Raw genomic sequence first — 13,022 nt, 5'->3', positions numbered from 1 at the left:
TAACAGTGTGTTTACTCTTCACAATGTGTACTTATGTTGTGATTCCTTTCCTGTTGTTATGTTTCAGTCACAGACAGAGAAAAGACAAGCAATAGCCAAAATTCCAGAATGACTCCTCCAGCCTCCCTGCATGCTATGGCGACAGTAAATGCATGGGCCACATCTGACTACAACGACGTCCCTGACAACAGTGTCCCTACTGCAAGCCCTGCACAGGCCAGCTCAAATCCTACTCAAGGTCAGACTTATTTAATCCATTCACGATAGAAACACACAAACGCTCACACACTAAAAACATTGATATAACAAAAAATAAACATCAACATACTTTAGGCATCTTAGGGACATGGCTGAGCTACTTATCAGGAGACAAAGTCCAAGAGAAATTAGCCCTGTGATTATAAACCTCCCATAAATAGAATGATTGCTGATTTGTGACTCAGTGGTGTTTTTAATGGTCTTTCACAGGGATGAAGAAAACTTTTAAAACCACCCGCTCAGAGATTACCATGGTGGCCAACAACCGCCCAATGGAAAAGGCAGAAGGAGTCCTGTCACAGTTAGCTAAAGAGCATGCCAAAGACTACAACGCAGCTGGTGACTCTGGTGAGAAGAAGGCGCCTGTTACCCTTGTGTCTTCAGCCAAACTCATCCCAGGTTATATATACAGGTTTCATATATGCAGCTTGTCTTATGGAGCATTGCTATTCTATGCTTCCCTCCTACAGCCTGATCCCCATAGACAATCCGCGTCTATGGAGCCTACCCAGGTTGGTTTTGAGCCAGCCATGTGTGATTGATGACCTTCCATGACCGAATGCTCATGGAAGCAGTCCCTGGACTGTTTGGACTTATGTGGGTTGGCTATTCTCGTCTCAGTGGTCATAGTCTTGGGGTTATTTGGGTCTCTTCTGGTCATGAGTTCAAGTCTGTGCTGGACCTTCTCACACAAGAGCTCCACATTTCCAGATGCCGTGATATAATCAAACCTGCTAACTGGTGCATCGGATGCACTTTTGGCAAAACTGAATACACGTAGGTTGCCATGTTGTTGTGGTGTGTTTAACCATTCATTTTTCTTTCTCAGAAACAACCCACCACCAATGCGGGGATTTGTTTCTGAAAAAGAAAAAGCTTGCTTCCCACACCTCTCGGACATTTTTTAGTTTTCTGGGCCCGGGACAACAAGAAGAGAGGCTAGTATGTGTGGCTTGAGACTTTATTTTTCACATGTCGTGTTTCAGCCTAGTATTTCTCTCTGGCGCTAATTCTATTGCCTGTTTGGGTCTATCCTTCAATCTCCAATCGAGTGATTGATTTGCAAAACATTAGGGTTATTTTACATTTCAGAAGTAACCTCAATAACACATAGGTGGTCATTACAACCCTGGCGGACGGTGTTAAAGAGGCGGGAAGACCGCCAAAAGGCCGGCGGTAAAAAAATTGCAATTACGACCGTGGCGGAAACCGCCAACAAAGACAGCCACTTTAACACTCAGACCGCCACGGCGGTACAAACAAACAGCTCGGCGGTCACCGCCAACAGACAGGCGTAAGACAATATACCGCCCACACTATTATGACAGGCCAATCCACCACCTTTTCCGGGGCGGATTCACCGCGGATAAAAACACGGCGGAAACAGGAATTTCGAATGAAAAACGCTCACCTCTACCCACTCCACGAGGAAGGAGGACACCATGGAGCCGGAACTCCATATTTTTCCTGCGATAGTCTTCCTGCTCCTGTACCAGGAGCACCAACGCCGGCGGCGAAGACCACGGTGAGTACTGCACCCACGACACAGGGGAGGGGGAGGCAAAAAACAGGGACACACACACGCAACACCCCCACCCACTACAACACACACACCAATGCATATCTATACATCACAGTTACACCCCCCAACCCTCCCGTAAGAATGCAAAGACAAAAGGAAATGAGTGTAACCATTGTAATATATCAAAATTCAATATGCAAAAATATACATATATACACTATTAACAAAATATACACCACGATTAGTAGTCCAGGTATAGCACCATTCATAGTCTGTGGACCACTGGGCCCAAAATGCATGGGCGAGGCCCACACACGATACCCGATCAAAACAGAGAGAACACTGCAGGGGCATCAGATAGAAATACAACAGGCACCTCAGGGGGACAGGAAGGGGGGGCACGTCAGCCGGATGAGTGCACAACGCCAGATCCATGAGGGGGCTCCATGCCCATTGATGTATCCTGGGGAGTGCAAAGCCACAGTCTCTCAAGTCTATACAGTGGGTGGGTTGCCCACTGTTCAAACCTGGGGAGTGCAAAGCCACAGTCTCTCAAGTCTATACAGTGGGTGGGTTGCCCACTGTTCAATCCTGGGGAGTGCAAAGCCACAGTCTCTCAAGTCTCTACAGTGGGTGGGTTGCCCACTGTTCATTCCTGGGGAGTGCAAAGCCAAAGTCTCTCAAGTCTCTACAGTGGGTGGGTTGCCCACTGTTCAATCCTGGGGAGTGCAAAGCCACAGTCTCTCAAGTCTCTACAGTGGGTGGGTTGCCCACTGTTCATTCCTGGGGAGTGCAAAGCCACAGTCTCACAAGTGGATAACAGTCCCCACTGGTTCTGGAGGGGGACTGGTGCCCAGAGTGCTTCATCCTGTGCAGGACAGAGGTGGTGGATGCATGTCTCCACTGGTTCTGGAGGGGGGCTGGTGCCCAGAGTGCTTCATCCTGTGCAGGACACAGGTAGTGGATGCATGTCTCCACTGGTTCTGGAGGGGGACTGGTGCCCAGAGTGCTTCATATTGTGCAGGACAGAGGTAGTGGATGTATGTCTCCACTGGTTCTGGAGGGGGACTGGTGCCCAGAGTGCATCACTCACCCCTTGACGGTCCCTGTTGCGTCAGTGCCCCTGCCGCTCATGGGCTAGCGGTGCTTGACTTGGCGGTCCTTGCCCTGTTCAGCGGTCCTTGCCCTGTTCAGCGGTGCTTGACTTGGCGGTCCTTGCCCTGTTCAGCGGTGCTTGACTTGGCGGTCCTTGCCCTGTTCAGCGGTGCTTGACTTGGCGGTCCTTGCCCTGTTTAGCGGTGCTTGCCCTGTTCAGCGGTGCTTGACTTGGCGGTCCTTGCCCTGTTCTGCGGTGCTTGCCCTGTTCAGCGGTGCTTGACTTGGCGGTCCTTGCCCTGTTCAGCGGTGCTTGACTTGGCGGTCCTTGCCCGGTTCATCGGTGCTTGCCCTGTTCAGCGGTGCTTGCCCTGTTTAGCTGTGCTTGACTTGGCGGTCCTTCATTGGCCAGCTGGGCTGTGGCTGGCGGTCCTTCATTGGGCAGCTGAGCTGTGGCTGGCAGGGTCCTCCTGGGCAGCTGGGCTGTGGCTGGCGGGGCCCTCCTGGGCAGCTGGGCTGGCAGGGTCCTCCTGGGCAGCTGGGCTGTGGCTGGTGGGGTCCTACTGGGCAGCTGGGCTGTGGCTGGCAGGGTCCTCCTGGGCAGCTGGGCTGTGGCTGGCGGGGTCCTCCTGGGCAGCTGGGCTGTGGCTGACGGGGCCCTCCTGGGCAGCTGGGCTGTGGCTGGCGGGGCCCTCCTGGGAAGCTGGGCTGTGGCTGGCGGGGCCCTCCTGGGCAGCTGGGCTGTGGCTGGCGGGGCCCTCCTGGGCAGCGACGATGGGACTAGCGGTGGCCTCCTGGGCAACCGGGGATGATGGCGGTCCTCTCCGCCGTGCTGCTCCTCCCAGACTTGACGGGTTTCTTCTGCCCCTTCCCCACCTTGGGAGGAGTCACAGCTGAGTCCACACTCCCCCCGGGACCCCTGTGAGCGGCTTGGGTGGCTGGAGTCTTCCCCCTCTCCCGCCGGGCACTGGCCAACTTCTGGTGCTTCACAGGGGGGGGACTGGCTGTGCTGTTGCTCCGTGCCACACTGGCTGTCCTGGTGGACGGTGCACTCCACATACCTGTGACAACAGGTACCACTGGTCCCGTTGATTTTGTGGCTGAGGTGCTAGTTCGGGACCTATGAGTTGGACGGGGGTGGGAAATAGGTTAAGGGTGGACAGGAAAAGTTGTTTGGACACACTGGGACGGGTAGCTGGAGGGGGTTTGGGAGTGGAGGAAGAGGTGGTGGTTGTAGGAGGTGTAACTTTTGTGGCTTTGGGTGCAGGTGCATGCGCTGGAGGCTGTCGTGAGGTGGATGTATGTTGGGTGGGTGTGTGCCTGCGTTTGTGTATCTTGGGATGGGGCGTCACAGACACACTGGGAGAGGACACAGGGGACGTGTGAATGGTGGTGGGGGTGGTGACTGCACGTGAGCGGGGCGTGCTGGTGGGTGTGCTGGTGCGGGACGTAGTGGCTGTAGTGGTAGTGCATGCAGGTGTGAGTGTAGACGAGACTGGGAGGGAGGAGTGAGACGAGGAGGAGGGGGACACAGTGGAGGCAGTGGATGTTGGTGTGTCCGTATGTGTGTGATGCTTGCGTGAGTGCCTGTGGGATGTGTGGTGCTTATGTTTGCCTGAGCTTCCCTTGTGTGGTGAGGTGTGTGCAGGCTGGTCTGATGGTGTGCTTGGGATAGGCAGAGGTACAAGGGATTGGGTCTGGGTGGAGGAAGTTGGAGGGGGGAGGCTAGACACAGGGACAATGGCTGCCATCAGTGCTGAGGCCAGAGTTTGAAAGGTTCGATGAAGGGCAGCCTGACCACAATGAATGACCTCCAGGAATGCATTGGTTTGTTGCAACTCCCTTTCTACACCCTGGATGGCATTCAAAATGGTAGACTGCCCAACAGTGAGGTACCTGAGGAGGTCAATGGCCTCATCACTGAGGGCAGCAGAGGTTACAGGGGCAGGGGCTGAGGTGCCTGGGGCAAAGGTGATGCCCACCCTCCTGGGTGAGCGGGCATGGGACACACGCTGAGGGGCTGCTGGGAGGGCGGTGCTGGTAGGGGGGGTGGCGGCTGTACCTGTAGTAGTGGGGGGCACAGATGTTGCCGCCACCACAAGGGAGCTCCCATCGGAGGACGAGTCCGTGTCGCTGGTTTCAGCTCCTGTCACCGCCGTGGTGCTCCCCTCGCCCTCCGTCCAACTGGTGTATTCAGAGTCCGTAGTGTGGCCCTCCATGGCCATGTGGGATGCAGCTCCCTCGTGCTCCGGTGCCACTGCTCCTCCGCCTGATGATGCTAATGGACACAAGAACAGGGAGACCGCAAAAAAAGGAGGGGACAACAGAAGAAAGACATGTTGAGTGCATGGCTTACCGCTACCGTTGGCGGACAAGACAGACACAGCAGCCCCCTGCACTACGTCGCGCTGTTGGGCTCTACAGTGCAATTCCTGGGAAATGGCCTACAAGGCTATGGACGACATCTGCACACATAGATGACACAGGTGCATGAATAGCTGTACTTGGCACTCTACAGAGGTGGGGTGGGGGGCCACAGGGCCATGCCTTACGAAGGGGCCTAGCCTACGGAACTCGCCCTGGCCTAGGGAAACCCACAGCCCTCCTCCCCCACCCAGACCCCTCCACTGCGCGCAAAGTCAGCTGAATGAGAGTGTACTCACCCCCTTGTGTCTGCTGTGATGCCCTCAATCGCCCATCCAACTCCGGGTAGGCCACCGCCAGGATCCGGAACATCAGGGGGGTCATGGTTCGACGGGCACCCCTCCCACGTTGGGAGGCCATCCCCAGCTGAGCCTCCGCCGTCTTCTTGCTCCTGCGGCGAATGTCCTCCCATCTTTTACGGCAGTGGGTGCTCCGTCTGTGGTGGACCCCCAGTGTCCGGACGTCCTTGGCGATGGCACGCCAAATATCCTTCTTCTGGTGGGTGCTGACCTACATGAAATGTACAGGGGAAGAAGAGAAGTCATTACCCACTGTGCCGTCAAAGTGAGTGGCCCCCATCCCTACACTTGCCATGTGGCACATGCACCCACCGTCTTTCATGCACTCAGAACTCTGCCCCCTTCCTTCTTACAACCAGCCCTCTCCACACAGGCATAGCCCATACAGCATGCTCCCTGTGTACTTACCTGTTAGTCTGGAGGACCGTAGAGTAGCGTTACTGGGGGAGGACCCCATCGACGAGCTTCTCCAACTCCTCCGATGTGAAGGCAGGGGCCCTTTCCCCAGACGCACAAGCCATTGTCTCTTCCAGACCGAGGTCACAGCAGCACTTGCAGTGTAGGTCCTCTCCTGTCGAAGATCAGGTATCGAGTGATTCAACAGATAGAAAATGGCGGTTACGTCCGCGGCGGTCACGTCCGCGGCGGTGCGTACCATCACCGGCGGCGTACATCGTCATTGGCTCCTGGGACCCTATGGGTCCAATGTTAACCAATGCAGCATTGCGCCGCGGACTTAGACCGCCTACCACAACGGTGTACAACACCATCGCAGTTACCTCACATCCCATTGTCCCACTTTACAGGTCAGGCAGCCGCCATTTCAGGGGCCCACATGGCCTAATTAACAACTGCGTCACACATACCTAGGCCTAGTCTCAACACACATACAGGCCAGATTTTTTGTATGAATGGTGTTCTGTGTAGACTGTGGGTACATACCTCTGAGTTGTTTGACTCTGTGCTCGCTGTTGTCCTTCATAGGCACCGTCCGCTGGGACATGTGAGGAGATGGCGGAATCCTCCGTTGTACCGACCGCTGGTGGACCTGTCGACAATGGAGGAAAGAAATTTGATAATCACCTACAGGTTTGACCGTGCCACAATCCAGGAACTGTGTACACAGTTGGAGCCTGACCTGATGTCAGCAATCCGCCATCCCACAGGAATCCCCCCTCAAGTGCAGGTGCTATCAGTGCTCCATTTCCTTGCAAGTGGGTCATTTCAAACAACTGTGGCCATGGCATCAGGGATGTCCCAGCCTATGTTTTCCAACGTATTGTCCAGAGTGTTGTCTGCCCTGCTGAAACACATGCGGAGCTACATCGTTTTCCCTCAGGTGGAGGATTTGCCTACAGTGAAAGGTGACTTCTATGCCCTTGGACATATCCCCAACATCATAGGTGCCATTGATGGGACACATGTGGCATTGGTACCCCCCGCAGGAGTGAACAGGTGTACAAGAACCAGAAGAGTTATCATTCCATAAATGTACAGATGGTATGTTTGGCCGACCAGTACATCTCCCATGTGAGTGCCATGTTCCCTGGCTCAGTGCATGACGCATACATCATGCGGAATAGCAGCATCCCTTATGTGATGGGTCAACTCCAGAGGCACTGTTTGTGGCTATTAGGTGACTCTGGTTACCCCAACCTGTCATGGCTACTGACCCCAGTGAGGAATCCCAGGACAAGGGCAGAGGAACGCTACAATGAGGCACCTGGGTGAACTAGGAGGGTGATCGAGCGGACCTTCGGCCTCCTGAAGGCCAGGTTCCGGTGCCTCCATATGACAGATGGATCCCTATTCTACACACCAAAGAAGGTGTGCCAGATCATCGTGGCCTGCTGTATGCTTCATAACTTGGCTTTGCGATGACGGGTGCCTTTTCAGCAGGAGGATGGTCCAGATGGCGGTGTTGTGGCAGCTGTGGAGCCTGTGGACAGTGATGAGGAGGAAGCAGAGGAAGAAGACATGGACAACAGGGACTCAGTCATCCAGCAATATTTCCAGTGAAACACAGGTGAGATTACATTCCTGCCTACTACATGTACTTTTACACTTCTTCCTCTATCCTGTCTGTCGACTTCACCCAGTGTATGGTCACTGAGTTGTCACTTTCCCTTACGGTTTCACAGGTGTGGGTCCCAACGTGTGTCATCTGCTTAGATTCCTCATGGACTAGAGCTGTGTGACATAGGTATGTTGACATTCCTATTTCCTGTAAATTTTGGCACTGTAATTGCAAATACACTATTCCGAAATCACAGACAGACTCCAGATCTTTTGGTGCTTTAGGTGTGTTTATTTAGATACAAAATATTGGAGGGGGAAGTTAAATGGTGAGGAGTGATGGCGGAGGAGTGTCCATGGCAGAGTCCAGTCTATTAGTCTCACAGGTGCATAGCCCATATGGGCATAGGAAGTGGAGCTGGGGCAGTTTCAATATGGACAGGGTGACAAAGTGGGACAGTGGGATGACAATCAGGGTGGTCTCATTTCTTGGCGGGGTCTTGGCATCGTGCTCTGTCTTGTTCCTGGATCTCAGGGACCGTTTGCGGGGTGGTTCTACCTCTGCAGTGGGTGGGGTGCTGTTGGGGTGGTCCTGTGGCGGTGCCTCCTGTCCACTAGCGCCGGCGGAGGTGGTGGGCAGTTCATCGTCCATGCTAGTGTCAGGGGCCCCTTGTAGTGCCACAGTGTCCCTCCTGGTGTTGAATATTTCCTTCAGCACCCCTACGATGGTGCCCAGGGCGGAGCTGATGGTTCTGAGTTCCTCCCTGAACCCCAAATACTGTTCCTCCTGCATGCGCTGGGTCTCCTGAAACTTGGCCAGGACCGTTGCCATTGTCTCCTGGGAGTGGTGGTATGCTCCCATGATGAAGGAGAGGGCCTCGTGGAGAGTGTGTTCCCTTGGCCTGTCCGCCCCCTGTCGCACAGCAGCCCTCCCAGTTCCCCTGCGTTCCTGAGCCTCCGTCCCCTGGACCGTGTGCCCACTGCCACTGCCCCCAGGTCCCTGTTGTTGTTGGGGTGGTGGGTTATCCTGGGTTCCCTGTAGTGGTGGACACAGCTGATTGACGTGTCCTGGGGACAGAGGTATGGGCCCGCTGGGTGGGTGCTGTGCTGGTGTTACCAGAGGGGGGAAGGTCTGTGGTGGCCTGTGCCTGTGTGAGGGGAACCGACTGTCCCGAGGCCCACGATGGTCCGGGCTGGTCATCTAGATCCAGGTGGACAGAGGTGCTGTCATCACTGTGGGCCTCTTCTGTGGGTGGAGTGGAGATGTCTGGACCCTCCTGTCTGGTGACGTTGGGTAGTGGTCCTGCAGGGGTGTAAAAGCATGATTATTGCATCTGTGTGTGTCATGGTGTGCAATGGGTGGGTGACCGTGTACCCCAGTGCTGGCATTCCTGTGTGGGGGCTTGTGTGATGATGGTTTAGGGGGGTGTATGGGTATGTGCAGTGGGCATGCTTTAGTGATGGGTGTCCATGCTTTGTTGTTGCATGCAGGGCTTGGTGTTGGGATGGGTGGTTTGTGATATTGGTACATTTGTGAGGAGTTGGAGTGATAGGGGTGGGGGCGAGGGTGAGGGTATGTGATAGCATGCAGGTAGGGTGGGGGATATGGTAGTTAAAGGTTTGACTTACCGGAGTCCATTCCTCCACCGACTCCTTCGAGGCCCTCAGGAGGCAGAATCGCCAAGACCTGCTCCTCCGATGTTGTTAGTTGTGGGTGAGGAGGTGGGGGTCCGCCGCCAGTCCGCTGAACCGCCTGGTGGTGTCTTGAGACCACAGAACGCACCTTCCCCCGTAGGTCGTTCCACCTCCCGATTTCTTGGGTGTTGTCCCACTGCGTTGACCCTGTCGACTATTCTTCGCCATAGCTCCATTTTCCTAGCTATGGAGGTGTGCTGCACCTGTGCTCCAAATAGTTGTGGCTCTACCCGTCCAATTTCCTCCACCATGACCTTGAGCTCCTCCTCCAAGAACCTGGGGTGTCTTTGCCGTGCCATGGGGTGGTGTAGGTGATGTGTGGGGTGGTGTGTGTGGTGATAAGTGTGGTGAGATGTAGTGGTGTGTGGTGTTTTGTGCGTGGACGTTGTGTGGGTGATGGTGTTGTGTGCCTGTGGATGCTAGTTTGTGGATGGTGGTGTCTCTCTCTGTAATAGTGGTAGTAAGGGTTTGTGGGTGATGTGGGTGTGTGTTTTATATTGTAATGGGTGTGTGGGAGTGGTGTGTGTATGTGTACCAAGTGTGTGTATTTCGAATTGTCCAATGTGGCCGTGTTTTGTAGAAGTGCGTGTATTTTGAGCGCAGCGGTGTGTACCACCAATGGAATACCGCGGTTGAAAGACCGCCGCGTGGATTCGTGTGTCGTGATAGTGTGGGCGTATTTCTGTTGGCGTGACGGTGGAGGTTTTGTTTTCGCCAGTTTATCACTGACCTTTGGTGTGGCGGACTTGTATGGGTGTCTGAATTTTGTCGGATTCCGAGATGTGGGTCATAATAGCTGTGGCGGAATTCCGCGGCGGTGTGTTGGCGGTCTTCTGCATGGCGGTATGCGGCTTTTACCGCCAATGTTGTAATGACCGCCTTAGTTTGTAACATTGAATTGTTTATGTTATAGCTGCAGTTTATATCGAATTTTAATTTACTCTTTTTAATGAAGCAGGATTTTTTGGTGACTTCCGTCAGTCCTCGAGTTTTGAACCTTATCCGCTGATGGTCATTCTATTAGCTTTTCTTGCTGATGTATCGTGACCCCTCTCCTCAGTTGACTCCCCAGTCCTTATTTCGTGTGACTTTTGCCAAGATCTTGAGGTCATGCACTCCCGTATGTTCAGAAATAATGCGAATATCACTGCTCTGTTTCCCATAGGTGCGCTGCTCCCTCTGCCCTTCCCGCGCAACCCTCTGTGTCGCTGTGTGTTCGTCTATCCCCGCTCTCTTGCTGGTTCCTCCGTCCTGAACCGCTTGTTACTCCTTCTTTCGCCTGCTATACTTATTGGCTTTGTCAACGTTTGTAAATGCTTTGGAGTTGGTAATAAACAGAAATTTGATCATCTGCAGTGGTGAGCAGGGACGAGGAGCTACACCGAAGTGCTCTAAAGCCCTTACATTAGCTAGATTGAGTTAATGACCTGTCAGCTCTTGGAGATATCATGAGAACCTTTTGATGCAGTTTGAACAATTGTGCTATGTATTAGAAAGAAAAATACAACCTTATGAGTTCAGAAATCTTTGGAATCAATTTTCCTCAACGTTGGGATGTGCTAGAAGTTTGATATTCCTGTACATCTTTATTGTAACCATAATGTAAGAGCAAAAACAGCACTCAAGACTATGTAGTACGTTATGCTTTTTAGGAATATTGGTGGTCCAGCTGGCCATTACCTGTCATCTATTCCCTCCTTCACCATGAAAACAGGATGATATGATAATCGTGTTATTGAAAACTGCACTGGAGGCCTGTCCTGAGAATATGCCCTTGGCCACATTTACTATATTGAGACTGTTTTGAAGTTCTAATGTATTCACAGATGATGGAACAGAGGCATAAGAAGCAAATGATTTGTCCAAGATCACACAAATTTGATGAAGTAAAAGAATTTAGAATGCAGTACAAGACTGCTCCTCGCAAGGATTGTGACATTCCCACACTATTCAATTTAGTAAGTAGACTGTGAGAGTGGGTGCTGTCTCACCTGGTGTAGTATTCAGTGTGCATTTCTTATCATATATGATTTGAAAAACTTCTAATCTTTACAAAAACTGAAACAGCAGAAGATATTCAGAAAGTTAGAGCACATGATTTAGGCACATTTGGAGGGCTGGATTAAAAAAACATGTCTTCTAGTTCTACAGTTTCCAACTTGCCGACTGGTATCTCTGTCTTTTTACACCCCTCAGACCAAACAAAAGCTTTTCTTCCACGCCAGGAGAATTGTACCGGCTCTTCAGACTTCAGTCAACTCTGATTGTTTCATACGTATCCACATACGACCCCGCAGATACTATGACATGTCATATTTATATAACAATATATTTTACTGCCCTCTGTGGAAGCACCATGTACACAGGTTTGGGGCACCTTATAAAAATCTGTGCTAATCCCACTAAATGAATCCTGGTCAGAATACCAATCATATATTTAGGATAACTCATACAATAAGGACCAATGTGACCCCAGCTGAATAAAGTCCAGACCATTCAGGGGATTCCCCAACTTCTCACCAATTAAGTAGTTAAAGCTCTTCTTGACCTTATGGTCTATTGTCTGTAGTTTTCTACTAAAAGGACAATTGTCAAGGATACAAGGATCCATCGAGGTGGCAAACACACTTTCAGACTTAAAGCAGGCCTTTTGATGGGTCCAGTGCTTAATTTGTGCTTGTTGTTTCCGGTGCTGAGCACCGGCACTTATTTTTCAGGGCTGGGGCTTATTCTTCTACTTCAAGCATTTGCTGCACCCAAAGGACACACACGGGAAATACGGAGGAAGAGAAAAACAAAAAAAAGCATCACAGTGGGAGAAAGTAGAAAGCTGCAAGAGTGAGCTGAAGGGGCAGGGAGTGGCTGTATATGGACTGAAGAGGCCCAAGATCGCTTTAGGATTATGCAACCTTAGTATTACGTGTACGCACATTTAATTGCAGCAACCACGTGTTTAAGAGGGGGGCTTTGGGCACCGGCACCTTTTTATTTACAAATTAAGCACTGGATCGGCCCCATAGTAATGGCACCTTTTATTCCACAAACCAATGACTCTAAGAATGGCCTGGGTGACGTCATCTTACAGGCTGAGTAGAACACAGCTGGCTTTCTACCTCAGTGGTGGAGAAGCAAGTACTACATGTAAATGGGCCATTGATTGTCTGCATTACTACCTGCCAGGATGTTATTTAACCTGGATTACTGAGCACGCACCTTTGGGTTGTATGGCCACTCACAAAAAACAAATGCTTGCTGGCTCTACAGGGTTACTCGTCCAAAAGCCCTACCTTTTGGTAGGGAGTGATTACAAGAATATGTTGCACTGTAATGCGAGTATCCTCTTCAGTTTGGGTCTGTTATATTCCTTCTGGTAATAGGCACACCCTCGACTACTGAAAGCAGAAAGAGAGATAGAGAGAAAGAGGTAAAGCGAGAGATTGAGAATGTGTGGGTGCAGTAAACCACACACCTACAGCATTCGTTGTGGCTGCCAGGACGGCGGATCTGTCATCTATACATAATGCACACTCTAGGAAATGAGTTGAGCTCCTGCATTAGTGTAGTTCAGTCCTTGTATTTTAGCAGGAACCGATTTATTTCTGTACTAAAGGTGATGAGCACCTATACCTTGGAAGATTCAGAGTCCCTTCAGTAGTGCAGGACCGTGGTCCCAGTGGGAGCGGAGTACTTGCCCCACAGTCACAAGTGAACCT

At 52.0% G+C, this 13,022-nt stretch overlaps 1 protein-coding gene across 1 annotated transcript in view; it reads left to right on the top strand.

Moving 5' to 3' along the window:
* Positions 1 to 13,022, top strand: part of LOC138301517 (myosin light chain kinase, smooth muscle-like) — a 326,421-nt gene that overhangs the window by 159,321 nt on the left and 154,078 nt on the right. The window contains exons 5-6 of the mRNA XM_069242031.1: positions 68 to 238; positions 469 to 657. Coding sequence (XP_069098132.1) covers positions 68 to 238; positions 469 to 657 — 360 coding nt within the window. The remainder of the gene's footprint in view (positions 1 to 67; positions 239 to 468; positions 658 to 13,022) is intronic.

Source organism: Pleurodeles waltl, chromosome 6 (assembly GCF_031143425.1).
Source record: "Pleurodeles waltl isolate 20211129_DDA chromosome 6, aPleWal1.hap1.20221129, whole genome shotgun sequence".
Taxonomy (NCBI): domain Eukaryota; kingdom Metazoa; phylum Chordata; class Amphibia; order Caudata; family Salamandridae; genus Pleurodeles; species Pleurodeles waltl.
Note: the sequence above shows the minus strand (reverse complement) of the source record. Positions and strands in the feature narration are given on the sequence as shown.